General features: G+C 44.2%; 1 protein-coding gene across 1 annotated transcript in view; it reads left to right on the top strand.

Moving 5' to 3' along the window:
- Window positions 1–27306, top strand: part of LOC134568011 (solute carrier family 26 member 6-like) — a 62975-nt gene that overhangs the window by 23915 nt on the left and 11754 nt on the right. The window contains exons 9-13 of the mRNA XM_063426230.1: window positions 22013–22126; window positions 22665–22742; window positions 25121–25216; window positions 25905–26011; window positions 26708–26777. Of these exons, the coding sequence (XP_063282300.1) occupies window positions 22013–22126; window positions 22665–22742; window positions 25121–25216; window positions 25905–26011; window positions 26708–26777 (465 nt within the window). The remainder of the gene's footprint in view (window positions 1–22012; window positions 22127–22664; window positions 22743–25120; window positions 25217–25904; window positions 26012–26707; window positions 26778–27306) is intronic.

The raw sequence follows: 27306 nt of genomic DNA, 5'->3' as shown, positions 1-27306 counted from the left end.
TACCCGATCGCCGTCGTTCCCCCGGCGGCGATCGGCGGTGCTCCCGGTGTGGGGAGACTGCCTGCAGCCCAGACAGTCTCCCCATGGCGGTTTAGGACCCCTGTGGCCATGTGATTGCCCAACAGGGTGACCACATGGTCACAATAGGTGTCCAAGTATCTGCCTGCAGGGGGACTGTCTGTGCTGACAGGCAGTCTCCCTGCTAGTGTAAAATCCTAAAAAAAATTAAAGTGAAAAGTAAAAAAAAATTATTATTATATATGTGTATATATATGATATATAGACATATATTATACCTATATAGTATATGTCTATATATCATATATATAATGTCATGCTAAGTGTATTTTTATATTAATATGTACATATATTAATATAAAAATACACTTATAATTAAATTACACACGTATATATATATAATATATATAATAACTATATATATTGTATATATATTATTATAAAATATGAATAAGTAGTTTAAATTAAATTAAAAAAATTAAAAATAATAATAAAAATTGAAAAAAAATTATATATCTATACAAAATTTTATTCTAACTGTATTTTGATATTAATATATATATATATTTATATAAAAATACACTTAGAATGAAATTGTATATATATCTATGTATATATAAATAAATAAAAAGAATGCGAACTATTCATATGTCCATATACAAAATTACATAAATAATTATATAAATATACACGTAGACTTCAAATATATAAATATGCCTATATATTTAAATTCTACGTGCGTATTTATGTAATATTTTTACATAATTAAGTTATTTTATTGATTGCAATTTAAGGGACCTGCCTGCCAACCCAGGCCGAAAGTCCAGAGAATTTAATTTGCTATCACTGTATTTTACCCTGTAACGTTCTACGACACCCTAAAACCTGTACATGGGGGGTACTGTTTTACTCGGGAGACTTCGCTGAACACAAATATTAGTGATTCAAAACAGTAAAACATATCACAGCGATGATATTGTCAGTGAAAGTTACTTTTTTTTGCATTTTTCACACACAAACAGCACTTTTACTGATGATATAATTGTTGTGATACATTTTCCAGTTTTGAAACACTAATATTTGTGTTCAGCAAAGTCTCCTGAGTAGAACAGGATCCCCCATGTGTCAGGATCGGGTCAGGGATCCAACACGCAGAGTACAAAGAGTAGCAGATACGTATACCGGTCCTTAGAATGGCCGGACTTAACGTAAAACTACGATAGAATGGTCAGAGACAAGCCGAGGTCGAGGGAACGAGAAGACAGGTAAGCGAGAGACAAGCCGGGTCAAGGATAACAGAAAGACAGGAGAGTAAATATCAAAGCCGGGTCGGAACCAAAAGACAAGAGAATAACAAAGCACTGTGTGACTAGGCGGACTAGAACCACGACAGGGCAATGAGTGAATGAGATAGCCACTGTTAAGTATGCTGGTTAGGGAGAGAAGACACGCCTCCGGCGAGTCCTGATTCGTCTCCACTGATTTGAGTGACAGGGTGTTCCGGGTTGGCGTCATGACGTCGGCCTCTGAACCTCCTGGTATAAAAGGAAGTGGCTCCCTCGCGGCCGGCGTTTGCAAGACCGGGTGAACCGCGAGGAACCGAGGAGACATGCCGTCCGGACGGATAAACTTCTAAGTCTCTACCTCTCTTAGAGGTAGAGGCTTCAGGTACCCTGACAGTACCCCCCCTCTCAGATACGCCCACCGGGCGGAAGGAGCCGGGGCGAGATGGAAAGCGGGAGTGAAATGCCCTGCGAAGGTGAGGAGCATGAACATCCTCTTGTGGTACCCAACTCCTCTCCTCAGGACCATAACCCTTCCAGTTAACCAAATATTGTACTCTCCCCCGGGAGACACGAGAATCAATAATGGAGTTAACCTCATACTCCTCCTGACCCTCCACCTGAACAGGGCGTGGAGGGGCGATTGTGGAGGAGAATCTGTTACAGATTAGAGGTTTCAGCAATGACACGTGAAAGGAGTTTGGGATGCGTAAAGCGGCTGGGAGAGCTAGACGATACGCCACTGGATTAATTCGAGTCAAGATCCTGTAGGGACCAATATAACGAGGAGCGAATTTCATGGAAGGAACTTTAAGGCGAATATTCCTAGTACTCAACCAAACTCTATCGCCTGGAACAAAATTCGGAGCCGCCCTTCTACGTTTGTCAGCATGTTTCTTAACCAGCATAGAATTGTGTAGAAGAATCTGTCGAGTCTGATCCCACAACTTCCTCAAATTGGCCACATGGACATCAACCGACGGCACTCCTTGGGAAGGAGAAACCGAGGGAAGAATAGATGGATGAAAGCCATAGTTCATGAAGAAGGGGCTTGAATGCGTAGAGTCACAAACGAGATTGTTGTGCGCAAACTCCGCCCAAGGAATCAAACCGACCCAATCGTCCTGGTGTTCGGAAACAAAACAACGTAGGTATTGCTCAATCTTCTGGTTGGTACGCTCGGCAGCTCCGTTAGACTGAGGATGATAGGCGGACGAAAAATTCAATTTGATGCCTAATTGAGAACAGAATGATCTCCAAAAGCGTGAAACAAATTGGGAGCCTCTATCAGAAGTGATCTCCGAGGGAATCCCATGCAAGCGAAAAATTTCTTTAGCAAAGATTTCCGCCAATTCAGGAGAAGTCGGGAGTTTAGGCAACGGTACGAAATGTGCCATCTTGGTAAACCTATCGACTACGGTGAGGATAACAGTGTGCTTTTTAGAAACAGGCAAATCCACAATAAAGTCCATTGCCACACAGGACCAAGGTTTGCCAGGAATTTCCAGAGGCTGCAGAAGACCACAAGGAAGCGAATGCGGTAGTTTAGTTTTAGTACAGACCACACAAACTCCGATAAAATCCTTAATATCCTTCCGTAGCGAAGGCCACCAGAAATCCTTGGAGATCAAAGAATACGTCTTGCGAACACCCGGATGACCGGCCACCTTACTCTCGTGAAGACACTGTAAGAGCTCCAATTGGAGTTCAGGAGGAACGAAAAGTCTGGAAGCCGGAGTCAGTCTAGGTGCCAGATGCTGCAAGCTCCTTATCTGATCAAGTAGCGGAGAATGGACTTTGAGAGTAGTGTTAGCAATAATGTTACACTTGGGTACTATAGAGGACAAAACCGGCTCAGATACGGCAGCAGGTTCATACTGGCGAGATAAGGCGTCGGCTTTAGAATTCTTAGAACCTGGCCTATATGTGAGTACGTAGTTGAAGTGAGTGAGAAATATGGACCAACGAGCCTGTCTAGATGATAGTCGTTTAGCCTCTCCAATATAGGATACGTTTTTATGATCTGTCAAAATAGTAACAGGATGCAAAGTACCCTCCAATAAATGTCTCCACTCCTTCAAGGCCATTATAACCGCTAGTAGTTCCCTGTCACCAATGTCATATCTGCTTTCAGTACCTGACAACTTTTTTGAAAAGTATCCACAAGGATGTAATGGTTTATCTACACCCAACCTTTGGGACAGAACAGCACCTATACCTGTCTCAGAAGCGTCAACTTCGAGTAGGAAAGGTAGTGTAGTATCAGGGTGAACTAAAATTGGTGCGGAAGCAAACAGCTCCTTGAGTGTCTTAAAAGCCAGAAGTGCTTCAGTAGGCCAATTCTTAGTGTCGGCCCCTTGTTTGGTCATATTGGTGATGGGAGCAATGATAGAGGAGTATCCCTTAATGAAACGTCTGTAGTAATTGGAGAAACCAATAAATCTCTGGATAGCCTTGAGACCCTTAGGTAAAGGCCAATCTAATATGGATTGGAGCTTCTCCGGGTCCATTTCAAACCCTTCCCCAGAAATCACATAACCAAGAAAGGTAGTTTGGGATTGGTCAAAGCTGCATTTCAATTTAAGGGACCTGCCTGCCAACCCAGGCCGAAAGTCCAGAGAATTTAATTTGCTATCACTGTATTTTACCCTGTAACGTTCTACGACACCCTAAAACCTGTACATGGGGGGTACTGTTTTACTCGGGAGACTTCGCTGAACACAAATATTAGTGATTCAAAACAGTAAAACATATCACAGCGATGATATTGTCAGTGAAAGTTACTTTTTTTTGCATTTTTCACACACAAACAGCACTTTTACTGATGATATAATTGTTGTGATACATTTTCCAGTTTTGAAACACTAATATTTGTGTTCAGCAAAGTCTCCTGAGTAGAACAGGATCCCCCATGTGTCAGGATCGGGTCAGGGATCCAACACGCAGAGTACAAAGAGTAGCAGATACGTATACCGGTCCTTAGAATGGCCGGACTTAACGTAAAACTACGATAGAATGGTCAGAGACAAGCCGAGGTCGAGGGAACGAGAAGACAGGTAAGCGAGAGACAAGCCGGGTCAAGGATAACAGAAAGACAGGAGAGTAAATATCAAAGCCGGGTCGGAACCAAAAGACAAGAGAATAACAAAGCACTGTGTGACTAGGCGGACTAGAACCACGACAGGGCAATGAGTGAATGAGATAGCCACTGTTAAGTATGCTGGTTAGGGAGAGAAGACACGCCTCCGGCGAGTCCTGATTCGTCTCCACTGATTTGAGTGACAGGGTGTTCCGGGTTGGCGTCATGACGTCGGCCTCTGAACCTCCTGGTATAAAAGGAAGTGGCTCCCTCGCGGCCGGCGTTTGCAAGACCGGGTGAACCGCGAGGAACCGAGGAGACATGCCGTCCGGACGGATAAACTTCTAAGTCTCTACCTCTCTTAGAGGTAGAGGCTTCAGGTACCCTGACAGTACCCCCCCTCTCAGATACGCCCACCGGGCGGAAGGAGCCGGGGCGAGATGGAAAGCGGGAGTGAAATGCCCTGCGAAGGTGAGGAGCATGAACATCCTCTTGTGGTACCCAACTCCTCTCCTCAGGACCATAACCCTTCCAGTTAACCAAATATTGTACTCTCCCCCGGGAGACACGAGAATCAATAATGGAGTTAACCTCATACTCCTCCTGACCCTCCACCTGAACAGGGCGTGGAGGGGCGATTGTGGAGGAGAATCTGTTACAGATTAGAGGTTTCAGCAATGACACGTGAAAGGAGTTTGGGATGCGTAAAGCGGCTGGGAGAGCTAGACGATACGCCACTGGATTAATTCGAGTCAAGATCCTGTAGGGACCAATATAACGAGGAGCGAATTTCATGGAAGGAACTTTAAGGCGAATATTCCTAGTACTCAACCAAACTCTATCGCCTGGAACAAAATTCGGAGCCGCCCTTCTACGTTTGTCAGCATGTTTCTTAACCAGCATAGAATTGTGTAGAAGAATCTGTCGAGTCTGATCCCACAACTTCCTCAAATTGGCCACATGGACATCAACCGACGGCACTCCTTGGGAAGGAGAAACCGAGGGAAGAATAGATGGATGAAAGCCATAGTTCATGAAGAAGGGGCTTGAATGCGTAGAGTCACAAACGAGATTGTTGTGCGCAAACTCCGCCCAAGGAATCAAACCGACCCAATCGTCCTGGTGTTCGGAAACAAAACAACGTAGGTATTGCTCAATCTTCTGGTTGGTACGCTCGGCAGCTCCGTTAGACTGAGGATGATAGGCGGACGAAAAATTCAATTTGATGCCTAATTGAGAACAGAATGATCTCCAAAAGCGTGAAACAAATTGGGAGCCTCTATCAGAAGTGATCTCCGAGGGAATCCCATGCAAGCGAAAAATTTCTTTAGCAAAGATTTCCGCCAATTCAGGAGAAGTCGGGAGTTTAGGCAACGGTACGAAATGTGCCATCTTGGTAAACCTATCGACTACGGTGAGGATAACAGTGTGCTTTTTAGAAACAGGCAAATCCACAATAAAGTCCATTGCCACACAGGACCAAGGTTTGCCAGGAATTTCCAGAGGCTGCAGAAGACCACAAGGAAGCGAATGCGGTAGTTTAGTTTTAGTACAGACCACACAAACTCCGATAAAATCCTTAATATCCTTCCGTAGCGAAGGCCACCAGAAATCCTTGGAGATCAAAGAATACGTCTTGCGAACACCCGGATGACCGGCCACCTTACTCTCGTGAAGACACTGTAAGAGCTCCAATTGGAGTTCAGGAGGAACGAAAAGTCTGGAAGCCGGAGTCAGTCTAGGTGCCAGATGCTGCAAGCTCCTTATCTGATCAAGTAGCGGAGAATGGACTTTGAGAGTAGTGTTAGCAATAATGTTACACTTGGGTACTATAGAGGACAAAACCGGCTCAGATACGGCAGCAGGTTCATACTGGCGAGATAAGGCGTCGGCTTTAGAATTCTTAGAACCTGGCCTATATGTGAGTACGTAGTTGAAGTGAGTGAGAAATATGGACCAACGAGCCTGTCTAGATGATAGTCGTTTAGCCTCTCCAATATAGGATACGTTTTTATGATCTGTCAAAATAGTAACAGGATGCAAAGTACCCTCCAATAAATGTCTCCACTCCTTCAAGGCCATTATAACCGCTAGTAGTTCCCTGTCACCAATGTCATATCTGCTTTCAGTACCTGACAACTTTTTTGAAAAGTATCCACAAGGATGTAATGGTTTATCTACACCCAACCTTTGGGACAGAACAGCACCTATACCTGTCTCAGAAGCGTCAACTTCGAGTAGGAAAGGTAGTGTAGTATCAGGGTGAACTAAAATTGGTGCGGAAGCAAACAGCTCCTTGAGTGTCTTAAAAGCCAGAAGTGCTTCAGTAGGCCAATTCTTAGTGTCGGCCCCTTGTTTGGTCATATTGGTGATGGGAGCAATGATAGAGGAGTATCCCTTAATGAAACGTCTGTAGTAATTGGAGAAACCAATAAATCTCTGGATAGCCTTGAGACCCTTAGGTAAAGGCCAATCTAATATGGATTGGAGCTTCTCCGGGTCCATTTCAAACCCTTCCCCAGAAATCACATAACCAAGAAAGGTAGTTTGGGATTGGTCAAAGCTGCATTTCTCTAGTTTGCAGTATAAGCCATGCTGAAGGAGTTTGTGTAAAACCCTTCTGACTTGTCCGTGGTGAGTCTCAATATCCCTGGAATGTATAAGTATATCATCAAGGTATACAATCACACAGTCATCTTGAAACTCCCTAAGAACCTCATTAATAAGGTCCTGAAATACCGCCGGGGCATTGCAGAGACCAAAAGGCATTACAGTATACTCATAGTGACCATATCGAGTATTGAATGCAGTTTTCCACTCGTCACCGTCGTGGATTCTCACCAAATTATAGGCACCTCTCAGGTCTAACTTAGTGAAAATTTTAGAACTTTTTAATCGATCAAAAAGCTCGGTGATCAAGGGAATCGGATATACATTTCTGATGGTTATCTTGTTAAGACCTCGGTAGTCAATGCAGGGTCTTAAAGAACCATCCTTCTTTTTAACAAAAAAAAATCCAGCCCCAGCAGGAGAGGAGGATCTTCTAATGAACCCCTTGTCTAGGTTCTCACGAATATACTCCTCTAGAACTAAGTTTTCATTCGTAGACAAAGGGTATACATGACCCCTGGGGGGCATGGTACCAGAAAGTAAATTAATTTTGCAATCAAAAGGCCTATGTGGTGGTAAGGTATCAGCCTTTCCTTTGTCAAATACTGCCTTTAAATCTTGATACAGGGACGGTATCTGTACTTTGGTAGAGTCGGTAGTGTTATTAAGTGAGTTGACACTACAAAGAGGTGACACTTTCTTTAAACAATTCTCTTGACAATCCTGACCCCACGAAACTATTTCCCCTGATCTCCAATCTATAACGGGGTTATGTCTCTTAAGCCAGGAGTATCCCAGGACTATGGGAACAGAAGGAGATGAAATGAGTAGTAGGGATATTTCCTCCTTGTGTAGAATACCAGTAGTTAAGTAAAGAGGTATGGTCTCCCGGAAAATCACAGGCTCAACTAAAGGTCTACCATCAATGGCTTCAACAGCCAAGGGTGTCTTCCTTAACTGGGATGGGATAGTGTGTTTGGTGAGAAACTCTTGGTCGATAAAACTCTCAGCAGCGCCGGAGTCTATCAATGCCATAGTCTCTAAAGTTCCCTTCTCCCAAGTTAAAGAGACCGGTAATAGGAGTCTATGTTCTTTGTAGTTATGAGTAGAGGACAAAATCGAAACACCCAAGGTCTGTCCTCTAGAGAAACTTAGGTGCGAGCTTTTCCCGGACGACTGGGACAGCTCAAACGTACATGACCTCTGGCCCCACAATACATACACAGTCCCTCCCTTCTCCTGTACTGTCTCTCCTCCTCTGATAGACGAGTAAGGCCTAACTGCATAGGTTCTGAAACCTGTGGATTTTTGGTTTCAGAAATTTGAAATGATGGTGCTAGTGTAAAGGAAGATTTACCGGTTCTATCTCGAGTATTTTGTCTCTCCCTTAGACGTTCGTCAATACGAGAGATAAAGGAAATTAAGTCCTCCAGATTCTCGGGAAGCTCTCTTGTCGCTACCTCATCAAGTATTACATCAGATAATCCATTTAAGAATACGTCTATATAGGCCTGTTCATTCCATTTTACCTCTGACGCCAAAGACCTGAACTCTAGTGCGTAATCCACAAGTGTTTGGTTGTCTTGTCTAAGGCGCAACAGTAATCTGGCTGCATTGACCCTCCTGCCAGGGGGATCAAAAGTTATTTTAAAAGCAGCTACAAAGGCATTATAGTTATAGACTAATGGATTATCATTCTCCCACAACGGATTAGCCCATCTCAGAGCTTTCTCAATGAGTAAGGTAATAATAAATCCCACTTTTGCCCTATCAGTAGGGTATGAACGAGGCTGTAGTTCGAAATGAATACTAATCTGGTTCAAAAAGCCACGACACCTTTCAGGAGAACCAGCATAACGTACAGGTGGGGTAACTCGGGAAGAGGCACCTACAGTAACTACCTCTAGCCCTGAACCCACAGAAGAAGCAGACATATTACGCATCTCTTCAGGTGGATTAATAGGACGAGACAGCAGCGCCTGTAGTGCTAGAGCCATCTGATCCATCCTATGATCCATGGCGTCAAACCTAGGATCAGGAGAACCAAGCTGACAATTTGTACCTGCAGGATCCATGGCCCTGTCGTAATGTCAGGATCGGGTCAGGGATCCAACACGCAGAGTACAAAGAGTAGCAGATACGTATACCGGTCCTTAGAATGGCCGGACTTAACGTAAAACTACGATAGAATGGTCAGAGACAAGCCGAGGTCGAGGGAACGAGAAGACAGGTAAGCGAGAGACAAGCCGGGTCAAGGATAACAGAAAGACAGGAGAGTAAATATCAAAGCCGGGTCGGAACCAAAAGACAAGAGAATAACAAAGCACTGTGTGACTAGGCGGACTAGAACCACGACAGGGCAATGAGTGAATGAGATAGCCACTGTTAAGTATGCTGGTTAGGGAGAGAAGACACGCCTCCGGCGAGTCCTGATTCGTCTCCACTGATTTGAGTGACAGGGTGTTCCGGGTTGGCGTCATGACGTCGGCCTCTGAACCTCCTGGTATAAAAGGAAGTGGCTCCCTCGCGGCCGGCGTTTGCAAGACCGGGTGAACCGCGAGGAACCGAGGAGACATGCCGTCCGGACGGATAAACTTCTAAGTCTCTACCTCTCTTAGAGGTAGAGGCTTCAGGTACCCTGACACCATGTACAGGTTTTATAGCGTTTTTGAAAGTTACAGGGTCAAATATATGGGTCAAATATTTTTACATGACCGAGGCCGCTCATAACCTCCACGTGCCACCTGGTTCGCAACGTCGCAGAGGAGGCCCAGAGGGCCCAGAGGAGTAACTGACCAGGGGATGGCGCCCCCGCGCTAGGCAACGCTCCCGGACACCCACCCACACCTTTACTGATCGGTTCATCGACCTTGAACCTGCCATCCCTAAAGATTCTGCTCCCAGACCTGGAATGTCGAACCACTGAGATGCGGTATGTACTTTGGCGGACAATTTTGGGGGTCACGTAGTTAGTGGGGCTCCCGCAGGGTATTAACAGGTTGGGGGGGAAAGGGGGGGGACCCTATTGCAGTTACACTAGTCCCGGGGTATTGTGCTAAGGAAGGGAAATTACACCGGGATCCAGAGAGGTTGGGAGGCGGGTAATTGCGCTGGTTTCAGGCATTGGGATACCATGGTTCTCTGCGGGAAACTACGTGTTGGGAGCCCCCAAACATTGCCCCTAACGAACGCTCTGCAGTACTGGGCATACTGGACTGGGTTCAGAACTCTATAACCGCTCATGCGGGAGGGGGGTGATGGGGGATGTACGGTGTGGGGGACGGGATATGCTGGGCGGGAGGAGGGGAGAAATGAACATAGTTTATGGCTCTGTCGCGGCATCACAGCTCCTAACAAACGCTCCGCGGAGTGGGCTATGCCAGACCGAGGTTGGGAATCTAAAGCTATACATGCTGTGGGGGTGGTGGGGGGTGGTGGGTGGGGGTACCGAGATATGTCAGGCGGGAGGCGGTGGGTAATGTACATAGTTCATGGCTTCTCTTAGTTCCTGGTCCCATAACTCCTAATAAATGCTCACCGGAACAGGGTACGCAGGGGGGGGGGGGGATGGCACGCTATGCCTAGCGGTAGAGCTAGTGGGCAAGAGAGAAGTGGAATGCCAGGCGAGTAGGCACTGTTCACAGTTCATATCCTTATTGTGGTCCCACAAACATAGAGCACCCAACGACCAACACTAGCTATATGTACCCCAAGACACCCACGCTCATGACACCATAGGCAATAGAGACCCCACAAGGTTTACAAGTAGGGCATATGAGCTAGTACACACGACCGCGTCACAGACCGCACCCAGGGACTCCCACGGGACCGACGCCTGGCCTGGGATGGCCATTGCCCCTTTAGAAGCCCCCCTCTCCCCCCTCCCCCCTCCGGTGTCGGCTGCCACACCGCTAATGGACAGGGCCCCGGGCGGAGGGGAGGACTCACACACATGCTAAGGGATACTTGGCTGCTTAAGCGGGACACACGACGACCACCTCACAGAGACTCGAATATACTTGACGCCGGCAGCGGTTAGGCGCACCCCTTTCTGTGGAAACTATTGGGAGACCGCACCGTGGCACATGTAGCTAAGAAAGGAGTAACTCTGGGATAAGAATGAGACAGATACAACTACGATATTCATAGGGACCCCAGAAGAGTAGAGCAGGAACAACACGGTCACAGGGACTGGGCATGGAGGCGGGAGACAGGCCACCACGGACTGTGTTAGGGCAGCGGTGACCGGGGGACTAGAGGTGACTCACTAACTGCACTCTCCCAAGAACATTACCCCCTAAGAAGACTAGACCAAGACTTCAAACGCCCACTGCAGGTTGAGTGCTGACGGACGGGACAGGTTACATACCACAAACCAACCAAACGATTGCACTCACACGGTGACGTCACGTACCTCACTGTAACAGACCCACATTGTAGATAATACCGGGGTTCATAGGTACGGACAGGTGACGTAACCCTTGAACGACAAAACTCGGTACAGGGTCAGAGTTACACCACTAACTGACGCTACTTCATACCCGTATTACTAGCTTGACGGACACGTTCTACGTGACTTATAACTACCCAAACTTACCTCTCCCCCCCACCTACTTTACTCTTACTATCTCATCCAGCGCCTGGGCCATGTCGAGCCGGGACCCCCCACCCGGGACGAAGGCTAGTGGACGGAGCTTTGCCCCGGCACGGCTAACATACTGGTCCAACAATGTCCGAGGCCTTAACATTCCAGAACGGCGAACACAACTAATGAAGAGGCTCTGGACAGTGAGAGCATCCGTGGCTTTTCTACAAGAGACGCACTTCAGGAATAAAGACGCACCGAAACTAGAAAACCGCCGCTTCCCGGTAGGGTACTACGCCAACCACCCAGAAGCCAAACGAGCAGGGGTGGCGATCCTGTTTGCTCAAACAACGCAGTTCCAATGCACGGCGACACAAGCAGACCCGAATGGACGGTACCTGTTCCTTAAGGGCGTCATCGCGGACCGCACCTATACATTCGCTTGCTTGTACGGCCCAAACAGAAAGCAGCATATCTTTCTTAACCGAACACTGGCCAAATTGGAGCGCTTCAGAGAGGGCCTATTAGTGGTCGCCGGTGACCTGAACTTACCGCTCGATCCCCGCACAGATACCTCCAGGGGCCACAGCACGGTTCCCTCACACTGCCTACGGGCGGCGTCACGAGCCATACACAAGTTGGGGTTGGTGGACTGTTGGAGAGCGAGCCATCCAGAGGGGCGAGACTACACTTACTACTCTGCAGTACATTATAGCCGAATAGATTACATATTCCTTGCACAGGAATATCTGACACTGCTGCACGGCGCAGAGATAGGCATGATGGAACAATCAGACCACGCACCGATGCTGGCACACACGAGCTCCCCACTTTTCAAACCCATAGAACGTCAATGGAAGCTTAATGAGACCCTTCTGGATGACCTCGAACTCACTACCGCAACAGCCCAAACACTGACCCAATATTTCACAACGAATGCCACCCCAGATATCGCACCACTCACGCTATGGGAGGCACATAAATGCGTCATTCGGGGACACCTCATAGCAGTTAGTACTCAACGCAAGAAAGACCGGACTGCACGCACACTCCAACTAACCACACGGGTCGCCGAACTGGAACAAGAACACAAACGCACCCTAGATGACGGAACTTATATTCTCCTCACTGAAGCCCGTAGAGAATTGCGAACCATACTATCCCAGGGCCTACTGAACACCGCGCGAAAATCTGCTAGGTTCTTCTATGAACACTCCAATAAATGTGGCAAATTACTCGCAAAGATGCTGCAAGAAAAACGGAGGATGCAGCACATACATAAGATCTGCCCGAAGGGACAAAAAATCACACATCTCCCTGAAGGTATTCTGAACGCATTTCATTCCTACTATGCGGCACTTTATGACCAGACGCAATCCCGGACGGATGAGGCGGCGCGACACCACCAAGAACGCATCACCACCTATCTGAGCAACCACATCTCCCGTAAGCTTACCCAAGAACAGGAAGCTGACCTGGACCAACCCCTGACAATCGAAGAGCTAGCTAGCGCACTTAAAACAGCTAAGTCACACAGAGCCCCCGGTCCGGACGGGTTACCCGTTTCGTATCTGCGCACTTTCAAAGAGGTCCTGCTACCGAGACTTCTGGAAGGATTCAACTCGATTAGGGAGGGTGGTCAGTTCCCAGCTGACACACTGAGGGCAACGGTCACAATCATCCCGAAAGAAGGAAAAGACCCCACAAACTGTGCCAGCTACAGACCAATTTTGCTCCTGAATGCTGACCTGAAGATCTTCGCCAAGGCGCTGGCGCTTAGGGTCGCCCAGGTGTTACCGGAACTCATACACCCGGACCAGGTTGGGTTTATACCCGGGAGAGAGGCGCGAGACAACACAATCCGGGCCCTCAATGTGATCCATGCGGCCACAGTCAACAAACGCGAATTAGTGCTTTTATCCACTGACGCCGAGAAGGCGTTCGACCGCGTTGACTGGACGTTCCTCGCCGAATCCCTACGGCACATGGGCTTTGGACCACATCTACGCACCTGGGTGGCAGCACTGTACACAATACCAACAGCGCGTATACGGGTCAATGGCGCACTCACTAGACCATTTAACATCCGCAATGGCACACGGCAGGGATGCCCCCTGTCCCCCCTCCTGTTCGCCCTCATCCTAGAACCCTTTCTGGAGGCGGTCAGACAGGACGGGGGCATCACGGGGTTCCATGTGGGCCGGGGAGAACACCGAGTAGCGGCCTACGCGGATGATATGCTTTTCTTCTTAGACCAACCTAAGATTTCACTACCGAACCTGCTGAAAGCTTTTGACGAATACAAGGCAGTCTCCAACCTCACACTCAACCTAGATAAATCGGAAGCCATGCCACTGACGCGGGATACCACCCTAGCACAACACCTCCGGACGCAATTCCCGTTCAGGATCTGCACAACGAAACTCGGGTACCTGGGCATCTGGCTACCGATAGACCTGAAGCTTATATACCACTTAAACTTTACACCTCTCCTCACGACCCTGCAGTGGGACCTTAAAAAATGGACTGCCTTGTACATCTCGTGGTTTGGACGGATCAACGCGATAAAGATGAATGTAATGCCTCGGATCTTATACCTGTTCCAGACACTGCCCACGACCATCCCGCAACTATTCTTCCAGACACTAACAACCATCATACGACAGTTCGTCTGGAACCAGCAACCCACGCGCGTCCGCAGAACAATACTGGAAAGACCAAAGAGAGCAGGAGGTGCGGGACTGCCATCGGCACTCGCCTACTACCAGGCGACCCACCTACACCGACTGGTTGAATGGCACGCTAACCTGTCCGCCAAGCAATGGGTCGGAATGGAGACGCAGCAGGCGCGGGGTAAGATCCCCTCCCTACTGTGGCTAGGAGGAGCCACCCTGGGAGACATGAGCACTGGCAACCCAATGATCGACTCCACACTGAGGGTCTGGTGCAGGATAAGGTATACCAAACGACTCACCACATCACCTAACCCCCTCACCCCAATCACCAACAACCCAAGACTGGCGGATGGACTCAACCCAGCAGCCCTTAAGAACTTCCAGGCGTCGGACTGGACCTATCTACGCCAATGGTGCTCTAACTCGCACCTTAAAACCCTGGTAGAACTAATCCCAGAACGCAGGCCGACGGGTTTGGACGAATACCATTATCACCTGACGAGAACTTACTACTCGAATCTGGCAGGAAAAGATCACATCCACCGATCATTACTACCACTGGAACAACTATGCACAGAACGACGACATCTCATGCGAGGGGTATCAACGTTATACGCCCTACTACAGCAAGGCGGAGATGGGAAACCCTTGGGCTTCACCGGCCGCTGGGAGAGGGAGACCGGAGCGACACTCACGGACCCTGAATGGGACAAGATCTTGCAGCTGACTCATGGAGGTAGTATCAGTTCTAAATACCAGGAGTGCAATTACAAAATACTGACACACTGGTATAGGATCCCAGATGTACTCCAGCACATACACAAAACCGTACCTGGGGAATGCTGGAGATGCGGCACTGAGACGGGCACGAGTCTACACATATGGTGGTCATGTTCACTCATCACACCATACTGGCAGATGATCCACCAAACAATCAAAGACATTACCGACACAGACCTCCCACTGCAACCCTTACCGATGCTGCTCAATCACACGCAAATACCAGTGACAAAGTACAAAAGGGGACTCGTTATACACTTGCTTACGGCAGCAAAAACGCTCATCCCGACACACTGGAAAAGTACAACGGTACCCTCTTTCCAACAATGGATCGACAGAGTGGAACACATCTACGGGATGGAAAGGATGACAGCATCCCTACAGGGCCGTTCGGATAAATGTGCTACGACATGGTTCCCGTGGATGGACTACATGGCCAAGAGGACGGCTCGAGCCGACACCCGGGGCGGGGAGACCGGGCTCGACGGGGGGCACGCCGGCCCAATCGATGCCCATAGCTATGACGGCCCAGGCGAACCCTCCACCTCTTCCCCTAACCCTCCTGCCCTATCCCCCTCTATTTAAGACAGTAGACTACCTAGGTCCGCTCTATTGACGGGCGAGCTGACCCCACTATGGGGACATTTCCTTCTGAACTCTCAAGACACCGACAGTAAGTTGGGAATGGGGAGAAACACGGAATACACACGATAACGATGATACAAGTCATCCACAACACACACACCCCAACTCAAAACAACGAGACAGACAGACATAACTGACAGACGATACAGTGACGATGCGAATACCCTATCAGAATCGACAGAGACATCAACCCCAGGGGCAGACTAGTCCATACGACGTGAGAATAAGACAGGGGAACAGGGGACAAGAGGGGACAGAGGACAGCCACGGTAAGCATGCTGTACCCCCAAAGGAGACTGAACCCGCAGCAGTGGTGAACACAGAACAGGACAAGGTCAGACAGCGACAGCCAACAGCTCCCCCAGGCAACATCCCCATCTTGATAATTCTGACTACTAAAACACAGACGCTGCTATCAGGGACTACAAAGACCGCCCGACCGCGCATCAACGGGCACAGGGGGACGGAAAGGTACTCCGTGACGATTCACCACACCTCAGTTGGATAACGGCCCAGCGCAGCCTAGAGCATACACCACATAGCAATACACTTCTACACCCCGCAGAATCTGACACCACAACCAAGGGCGCAACTAAGCTCACCATACTGCGACTACGTCATGGAGAGCCAAACCGACCTCCTTGCTAATTGACGACACAATAACAGAGGGGAGAAGTAAGAAATTATAGTTGACACGGGTCAGTAACCTGATGAAACGCCTCCCACATGCAGGGCATGTCATAAGATATAAAACGACAAACACTGCAACGCAACACTCCAACATACACACACCCAGACACTCACACTTACCAACCTGAGGTTCTCTTCGTATGATTGGTCTGTTCTCCTCAACTGAAACTGTCATGTATAGCCAGGTTCTTGGGCACTTGATAGATACATGTCTAAACCTATAACATATCCTCACACTGCCCGAGATAGTAAGCAACATCGGTAAGCATGAATCTTGAATCGAAAAGTGTAGAATTGCTGGTTGAATTACTGCTATTCGTACTTTACTCCTGTTGTCACATGTAATAAACCTAACGCTTCAATAATATGTGATTGATAAAAAATAGAATTATAAAGAAAGGAAAAGGTCGTAGGTTAACAAGCTGGTAAATGTTCCCTCACCAGAGCGATCGGCCGTACTCATCGTTAAGACAGGATACTGTGTTTTAGTTACAAGTGTTTATTGCGTTAAATGATCTAGCAGAGACTGGGGTTGATATGCAATGTACTAAATTACACCTGCTATGTAAAATCTGTACTGTACCCCATAAGATTCTGTTCTTCAATAAAAAGTGATTGACAAAAAAAAAGAAAAATATATATATATTTTTACATTGAAAACGGCCAGGTTGGTTACGTTGCCTTTGAGAGCGTATGGTAGCCCAGGAATGAGAATTACCCCCATGATGGCATACCATTTGCAAAAGAAGACAACCCAAGGTATTGCAAATGGGGTATGTCCAGTCTTTTTTAGTAACCACTTAGTCACAAACACTGGCCAAAATTAGCGTTCAATTTAGTTTTTTACTTTTTTCACACACAAACAAATATGAACGCTAACTTTGTCCAGTGTTTGTGACTAAGTGGCTACTAAAAAAGTCTGGACATACCCCATATTGAATACCCTGGGTTGTCTACTTTAAAAAAAATATGTACATGTGGGGTGTTATTTAGCGATTTATGACAGATAATAGTGTTACAATGTCACTATTGATACATTTTAAAAATGTATGTTTTGAAACCGCAATATCCTACTTGTACTTATAGCCCTATAACATGCAAAAAAATAGCAAAAAGCATGTAAACACTGGGTATTTTTAAACTCAGGACAAAATTTTGAATCTATTTAGCAGTTTTTTTCATTCGCTTTTGTAGATGAGTAAAAGATTTTTCACATAAAAGTCAAAAAACGTGTATTTTTTTCAATTTTTCATCATATTTTTTCATTTTTTTAAAATTAAATTACATGAGATTATATAAATAATGGTATGTAAAGAAAGTCCCTTTTGTCCTGAAAAAAACAATATATAATGTGTATGGGAACAGTAAATGAGAGAGTGGAAAATTACAGCTAAACACAAACACCACAAAAGTGTAAAAAGATGCCTGGTCGCAAATGTACAACATCGCAAAAACAGTCCGGTCCTTAAGGGGTTAAATATTTCATGGATTGATGATGTGTGTCTTGATGATGAACATGTGTGCAACACACCAAATGAAGGGCTATCTGTATTTTGTTATACCATTAAAATAGTTGTCTATGCAAAGGAATTCAATGGAATAGTTGAGTTAACGTGATTTTCCTTTCTTCTACTCCAACGTATTGTCATTAATATTGGTATGGTTTGTGTTGGCATTTGTCAGACAGAGACATGCTTAGGTTGTATGAATTTTGTGTTGGCACTCCACAAATTTGTATACATTTTTTTTTTGGTGTTCCATTCCACCAGCTTTGTATTGCCCCATAGCCTGTCTCTTGTTATCTCTTGTGTGTTTCTTGTCTCTTAACTCCCCCTCTTACTACTTTTGTGCCTCTGAACCCCCACCTAAACAAAACACAGTGAGAGTAATTGGGAAGCTTCATTAACACCACACACAGTACTGCATATTTAGATGTAACAAGTTCAAGAGTAGGAAACATAAACAAACTAATAAAAAAAACTTTCTAGCCACATATGGTGAAGCCCAAAATCCAGGGACAAGTTAATCCATATATCAATGAACAGCCCAGCTAATACAGTCATGTAATGGAATCAAGAAAAAAAAAAAATATTGCTCACAGCTTAATGTAATATAAAACATAAATGTTATTCAAATGTCCATGTATAAAAATGTGACAAATCAAAAGTCATAAAGCAACATAGCACATACCTTCCTAGAGAGTAGAATTAGAGGGGAAAAAAACCCTATCAATATTGTAGCGTGGTCACGTGGAACCATGTTATATAATCTTCATATGATGTTCCACCCCCTCTACTTACTGCTCAGCCTCTCCAGTTTCCTGTCAGACGAGGCAATAGAGCATGATGGTCCTCTACCAAGGTCCTATGTAACTACGCTACAATGAGTGACAGGGCACAGCTAGTACTCTCCCGTCAACTAAAAGGACTACACCTATAGACTTACATAGTTATGTAGGCTGAAATAAAAAGCCTTGAGTCCATCTCGTTCAGCATTTCTGTTGATCAAAAAAAAGGAAGTCTGAACTGCTTATTTTGAAATAAACGGGGGGAAAAAGTTATTCCTTTTTGACTACAGAATGGCAGTTAGATCTATCCTTGTATCAAAAAGTTGTTACCCCACGTATTAAAAATGATATTATGTTTTTGCAATAATTCATCTAGTGGCTGTTTAAGCATCTGTACAGACAAAGATAAAAATACCTCTTTAGGCAGAGAATTCCACATCCTTATTGTTCTTACTGTAAAGAAGCTTTTACTTTGCCTTAGACTGAATCCTATTTCTTCACCTCAATGGATGACCTTGTGTCCTATGTATAGTCCTATTCATTAATACATTTCCAGACAATGGTTTAAATATATTTGTATAATATTATATTCCTTCTAAAGTGCCAGTTTTCAAAACTAAACAAATTTTAATTTTACTTTCTTCAAAACTAAAATCTTCCATTCCCTTTATACATTTTCCTTATTGGCTTTAGTTACTGCTGGTTGACATTGGACTTTGTTGACTAATTTGATGCATACAGATATTCCCAAATCTTTCTAACATATTGTTTTCGCAAACCTACTACGACTCAGCGTATATGTTTCTTGTGCTTTTCTCCTCCCCCAAAAGTGTGTAACTTTGCATTTATCAACATTAAATTTAATCTGCCATTTGAGTTCCCTCTCCCTTAATCTAAATCTCTCTGCAGCAAAGTAATAACCTGCTTACATTGTATTACATTATTAGTTTTGAACCATCTGCAAACACTGACACATGTCCAGGGGCATGGAAATTTTAATAAAACCCACTTGTCCATGGAACTAAAGTGGTAACCCAATCCATTTGTCCATCATCATACGTTACGGCAGGAGGGGCTAAGAAAAGAAAGCAGAGAAGGAGTGCAGACATGAGCTTCCCCTTGCAGGGGATGTAAGATAAGAACCTAATTGACATTAGGCAGCCCAGAACAGAGATCCAGGCTGCTTAGTCGATCAGCCACAACATTAAACCAACTGACAGTTGAAGTAAATAACATTGATTATATTGTTACATTGGCACCTGTCAATGGGGTGGGATATATTAGACAACAAGTGAACAGTCAATTCTGGAATTTCAAGTGTATGAAGCAGAACAAATGGTCAAGTGATTTTAGTGAAACTACACTTTCATTACTGTTTTTTAGAATGTAGGCACTTATTCGCTTGTTATATGAGCCTATATATATGCCTCTGATTTATCTGATTTAAAGGCTTTTCTGTTTATCTTTCTTGGGTTACCGTCCTACTGAGCCACATTGATTTCAGTTTATCTCTTTCATATTTATGAAGTGTATATTTTTTAATATTAGTTTGAAGATATTCCATTTAGCCTCCAAGTTTTGTTTTTTTTCAGAAACCTGTTTATGCAAGTCAATTAGTTGTGAAGTTGTCCTAATCTTATTGAAACTGGCCTTTTTAAATATTTTAGTGTACCACATGTGCATTTGCTTTTTTCAGTATAGTTCAAAAGACATCATGTTGTGATGACTATTTCCCAAGTGCTCCTTTATTTGTACATTTTGCAAAAGATCAACATTGTTTGTAATAGCCAGATCCACACAAGCATCCTTTCTAGTTGGTACATCTACCAATTGAGACATGAAAGTGTGATTTGATTGATTCAAAAATCTGATTCCCTTGGCCGAACTTCTAGTCTGAATTTATGTCCAGGTACTCTAAAGTCACCAATAATTGATTATCCCTCAGTTGCCCCAAGCAATTATCTCTCACGTGCTTAATATTTGGCTTAAAATCATGGTTGACATAAAAACACACGCACATAGCCTTCCTATTTTTTTCTATCCTTCCTAAAGAATGTGTAACCATTTACATTAACTGATCAGTCATCTGACCATGTTTAGTAATGTCTAATACTTCATACTGCTAGTATATGCTATTACCTCTAGTCCCCTCATTATTTCATTCTATTCTCATTGTATAAGTAACATATATTTGATATTGCCATGAGCCAGTTGAACTGTATGTAAATTTTTATTACATACGTCCTCTCATCCGGTCTCACCCATTCCCCAATCTCCAGACCCTTCTAAATTAGGTGCATATTTCACAGCTATAGAGATTGCACCCAAACTGTGGACTTTTTTCAGTTTCCTTTCTTACTCCCTGAGCACAATCTTTATGACCCCCATCTCCTTCTCACTTTGTCATTGATACCTTTGAGTACTAAGTAAAGCTGTGCCATCTCTTGCTCCTCCCAATAATCTATCAAATCAGTCAAAAACATGCAGAATATGAGAGACAGCAAACTATCAGGTTGATGTGATCAGAGTGGCGGATAACCCTATCTACTCTTTTATTAATACAGTCCCTTAACACCACTACCTTTCTAGCCTTACTTACAATCTTAAACTTATCTGTACTGTTTCCCAGCTGCTAGGGGGAACAGCTTCCTCCATTACACCTACTCCTGAACTGATGCTCCCATCATCTTCAAGAAAATGTGCTAGGGCTTTCTTATTTGTCCCCCTACCACATGTGTAACTCTTACCCAACTACCTGCCTCTTCTCCAGCTTGTCTTCACTACATACCACCACTAAACTCTGCTCAAGCTTGTCAGTCTGTCCTACTGTTGCAATTTGCTTTTCTAGATCTCCAATTGCTCACATTTGCCACATAGGTATGGATCCTGAAAGGACTATCCCGGGCATGGACACATGTTGTGTCCTGAAATAAGTAAGACTTTCAATCTTGCTACCAGTCATCTCCCCCATTACAACAAAATAAAAAAGTAGATACAAATAGTAAGTACATAGTTTGTTTTAACTCCTGGATTTTAAATCCTTCTTAAAAATATAATTCTTTAAAATAGACTTCAAACAACTGAGCAGCCTTATTGCACCATAACCACGTCCAGAAGCTATGCTGGATATGGTGCTTACAATGTCCCTTGTGTGATTATGCTTATTGACCGTGTTGAGGACCAAAATTAGCAATAAGAAACTTAAAAACATTACATATCCAGAAGAAACATACCCAGCTCTGTAAACCCAGGGTTCTTTCTGTAAATATAACAGGTACTATGTCCCTCTACCCAGTATCGTATTCCGATTTCTGATATTTTGTTCTATAACCAGGCTGCTTTGTTTGAATCTCTTTCTAGGAGTTCATAGCACTTGGATTAAGTAATCTAACAGGAAGCTTCTTCCACTGCTTTGCAGTCACTTCATCCTTGTCGAGAAGTCTTGTACAGGAGAGCACAGGAGGCAACACACAGGTAACAATGCAGGAAGGAACACACAGGTAACAATGCAGAAAGGAACACACAAGTAACAATGCAGGAAGGAACACACAGGTAACATGGCAGAAGGGAACTCACAGGTATTATGGCCGGGGACAGCATGCAGGTAATCTGCCAGGAGGAGCAAAATATGGTAGGAGGGAACCCATAAGTATCAATACATACATGGCTGGAGGAAACCCAAGAAGAACCTGGCAGGAAGGAATAGACAAATAACTGGTCTGAGGGAACACATAGGTGCAGCATGGAGCAGACGGGCAGCATATTGGGAAGAAACTACACATATGAAAAAAGAAAACCACATGTCACATTATAGGAGAGAAACACAAATATATTTTTTATGAAATTAAATTATTAGAGTCCTATTTCTTTTGCCATAGAAATAATTCCATGTGAAATATTAACATGTTTAGTCTTTTTTAGCAATACATGTACAGTGTTTTTTCTAGAATTGTGCTTGAAAATCCCTGTCATTTTTTATTGTCTCTTATCCCTCTCTGATCTTTATTTGCAGATCGCTGGATCCGTATCCTCTCTGATCACCCTAGTCATCATCTTGAAAGCAGGAGAACTGTTTACCGCACTTCCAAAGGTAAGAGTTATGTCCAAAGATAAGAGTGTATTAGTATAAGGGAGGTTTATTATGTTTTTTATACCCCACCTGTCACATCTACGCTCGGGTCATGTCTACTACACAGTGAACAGGCATGCTTGCTCACTGTAATTAAGTGGCAAATGTCGCCCCATGTCCCCACCTGTGGGCATGAGTTAAGGCTTTAAATTAAATAATTGGGGAGGACAGATCAATGTCCACCTTCCTGCTTCTATCCATCTCCCAACCAGTGGTTGGGGGCTATTAAAAAACAAACAAACACACATGCAGTAATAATCCTAATGCTCCCCCTCCTTATTAGTGGTAAGACCATTAATTATGAAAAATGGGAGTACCTAGTGCCCAACCAGTCCCCACCCATTGGCAGCAGGTTGGGGATATTAAATTAATAATAATACTCCCGCTGGTGTGCTAAAGGTGGAGGTTATTAAACTAATATAAAAGGGGGAGTGGACATAACATTGTCATCCCTCCTACCCAAAAACTGTGGCAGGTTTTGGGAGGCAGGGCCTAACAGCCAACCGAGTAGGCCGCACATGGCTGGAGATTCTCAGCTTTAGCTCAAAATACTGCTCATATACCGGCAAAGTTACTCTAAATCTGGCCTGACACTACTCTTGCTACTGGAGAAATACTTTGTTTTGTACCTGGCTGGGGTTCTGGAGGCTCACGCGGGTGCTGACCGCACCGGCCTGTTTTGGGGCCTGCAGGCGGATTGAGGGTGGAGGAGGCGGCCAATGCTCTCCTACTGTCTGGTTCTGGTCTCATTTGGGCCCTATTCCCCCCCCCCTCTGGACCAGTGGGGGTTATATCCCGGTTCCCCCTGGTGTACACCTTGACCCGATCTCACAGACTTCCCCGAACACAAGCACGCTGTATGCCTCAGCAGCGGAGACTGACACAGCGGTGCGGAAAACCAACTGGCAGATCCCACCGTCGCGCCCACACTTGGCGCCCCAGAGGGAGACATATCGGCAAGCGCACCCCAAGCTCCCAGAAGGTTCCCACGCAACAGGGCCATCAGTGGGCTACAAGAGTGTCTACAAGACCTACACCTGATGGCAGGAATCGTGGAGATGCAGCACAGATTTCTATCGGTGAACAAAACTGGCAGAGAGCCCCTCTGTGACCCATCGGAGACAGAACCCTGCTGAGACATCATCCCTGCCCTTATTACTGGCTCACCTGTCAAGCCTCCAGAGCAGGCATCAGCTGATCAATGTGGACTGAACCAGGGACTAGCTATGCTCCTGAATACCCAAATGCGGATAAACTGAATAATCCAACCGTACAGGTTATAATCAGTGTGATGTTTCTATAAGTTCTTTTGCCTCTCTGCTCTACTATCATTTATCATTAGATATTATTTCTATTTGACTAGACTGCATGAGCTTTATTACAGTTACACTTGTGCTAAGCTTGTGCCCTCACGGCACATCTGTAATTATGCCCAGGGGAATTTACCAAAAGCTAGTTTAAGTTGCTCACTTGGGCAGCATGTTTATATTTATGGGTGGAACATGTAGGTGGACTTCTGGGTTGGCCTTATGGGCATACTTACCGTCAGACCCTGGGACCCAGACCTTGAGCTGTGTAAGGGGCAACAAAAAATGGAGCTGCTTCCAGTTCCCCCAGTACAGTGATTTTTGTGACCACGGTTACAAAGGTTACAAACAGCCTCCAGAGAGCCTGTTCTACACCAGACCAGTGGAGCCAGACTGCTACCAGAGCCCATCATCATCCTCATCTGGTTGTAAGTAGGCAATCTAGTATATTATTAGTGACACTAATCTATAATTTACCTCACATTAAATAGACACTATAGTCCCCAGAACCACTGCAGCTTAATGTAGTGGTCCTGATGTCTATAGCCTGTCCCTGCAGGTATTTTAATGTAAATACACACTGTGTGCAGCACTGGTGTTGGTTCGTATGGCAGATCATATGGGTGGGGCATTGTGATGTCACATGGGGGGTGGCAAATATTTCTTCAAAAATCCTTGCACCGGCCCTGGGCTGGTGTATGGTGATATGTTAAGGGTTAACTTCATGGGGCAAATTGACCTTTGGTTATGTGGTTATTAATAGCTATATCAATGTAATATTGTATCCCAATGTCACTTTGTTCTTACAATGCATGTTTAAAAGTTGTATAATTTATGCATAATATCATTTTTGTTTACGTTTAATTTTATGTAGTGTTTTGTTATGAATTACTTAATATATATATCGTTCCCCATAAATTGAAGCATTACATAGTTTATTTCACTAGAGGTCGGGATGGTTAAAGAGTCTTTTGCCTAACTATACGTTGTTATTAATAGATATTTTTGCTTATTTCCTCTGTCTTTTTACAGGCTATTCTTTCGGCTATTGTTATCGCTAATTTAAAAGAAATGTACAAGCAGTTTATGGATATCCCCGCACTATGGAGAACCAACAAATATGATCTGGTAAGTGCACACTGACTTATGAGTGCCACTATATACATCTACCTAGTTTAAAGCCTTGTAGAATACAATGGTGTTGGCTCTTTAGTCATCTTACAACATGCTCTGTAGGCTGTGCTATAAAGCAATCAACTCAGTATAGGGAATTGTTCTCCATGTAGGACAATACAAATTGAGGGTTCTTGATAGAAACTACTTTATAAAATTAACTTTATCTTAGTTTCCATGGGGATTACTCCTTTTTCAGAACTTAGTCCCAGAACTACCTAGTTCTGCATATCCTTCAATAACCTTGGCCTGCAATTGGAGCATACATTTTACATAAGCTTTACAATACGTTTTACTAGTATGTTATATGAAAACTCGTGATAGATCAAGCAACCTCATTCTTATTTGTATGTACATTAAGGTTATTTTTTTTGGTAATACTACACTAGATCTTGATGGCAAGGAAAACTTAGACTTAATTTCAAAACGGAACCAAAGAAGCAAAATGTTTGAAGGAAATGTCTAGCAATAAATATTTGCAGTGCTACTTGCCAAGGGTATCTTTAGACATTCTCTGTTTATACAGAACGTTTCCTTGTCCTAAGTATCAATAAAATATGTTTCCAAAAATAGGATTTTATATTATTTTATTTTGTGACTGACAAATTAATTAAAGTCCTGTTGCCTCCGGCTGGTATTTCAGTTGATTTGGATCGTGACCTTCATTTCTACAATCTGCCTTAATCTGGACATTGGACTTGGAGTCTCCGTGATCTTTGGCCTTTTAACGATCACCTTCAGAACTCAACTGTGAGTTATCAAAGAATGATTGACCAGTAAAGCTCAATGGATAAGCGCTGTAAGAGAGTAAATTATTTGTCTTTTCATTGAAATCAGGGGCTGGATATTTTACATCTCATAAGAAGCAGTTGCTGCTGTATAACATCAATGACTGAATTTTAAAGAGTTTGGCTAATCCATATTGAAGCCCAGTTCCATTAATTATATTTTATGGAGTGTCCAGAACTAGCAGCATTTTTACCTAAGAGTCATGTGCCATACTTCTTTGTGTGATCACATAAAATTTAAATATATTTTTTTCTACCAGCAATGCCAAACATTTTTGAGCAGTGCATATTTTATTTACAATCAGGTTCTTCCTCTTGCCCATCAGCATTCATCCATTCATTCTAACTATACTATGTACCTACTGATCCACCAGTTGTATAAAAGAAAGGTCATCGCATTTGATGCAAATTCAATATAAATTAATACACTAGATTATCAAACAATAAAATAGTAAAACAATAACTAATATTAGAAAGTATCATTACCTCTGACGTGCAAGATCATCCTTAAAATTATTGTTAGTTTACTTTTAGTATTAAATGGTCAAAAAACCCATGCAAGATATTTTATAACAATCCATCTTTCTTCGTAGATGTAGATGTAAGCATAGCAATATCTAGGATTCATTTATATTTCTGTTTTGTGTTTTTCAAACAGACCTCAATACTCAGTTCTTGGACAAGTTTTTGATACAGATATCTACAGGGATACATGTCAAAATACAATGGTAATTGCCTATAGAAAAAATGAATACTGACCCACATTTTATTTTTCAAGGCAGTGTGATTGTGTTGTTGTTTGCCTGTATAATTATATATTTTACATATATAAGATAGATAGATAGATAGATTTTTGTAAATTTCCTTGCTTAAGAAGCCGATGCTGTACTCTCTCTATTCTACATCCAAGATGACTTCTTGCTTCTGTCTCCTGAAAGCCCTTAACCCCGCAGCCTGGTGCTATCAGCCAATGATGGCCCCTGAATACATAGGCCAATTGCATGTCTCCACACATGGGCATCTGCCTCTCTTGCCCTAATGGTAACTTAGTGATAGGCCCCTGAAATTCCATCTTAAAGTAGACTAGGCATGTGCGAAACCTGCTGAAGCAGGACAAATTAATTTTTTTTTATAATTTGTTCTTTAGTCTTACTTTCATGTTGTATTTTTATCGTTACATATATCCAGGGTAATGGGAGTGTTAGATCCATCTAACCACTTAGAATGTATGCACGTTTGTGTTGCATTCGTTGTGAG

This window comes from Pelobates fuscus, chromosome 7 (genome assembly GCF_036172605.1).
Source record: "Pelobates fuscus isolate aPelFus1 chromosome 7, aPelFus1.pri, whole genome shotgun sequence".
NCBI lineage: Eukaryota > Metazoa > Chordata > Amphibia > Anura > Pelobatidae > Pelobates > Pelobates fuscus.
Note: the sequence above shows the minus strand (reverse complement) of the source record. Positions and strands in the feature narration are given on the sequence as shown.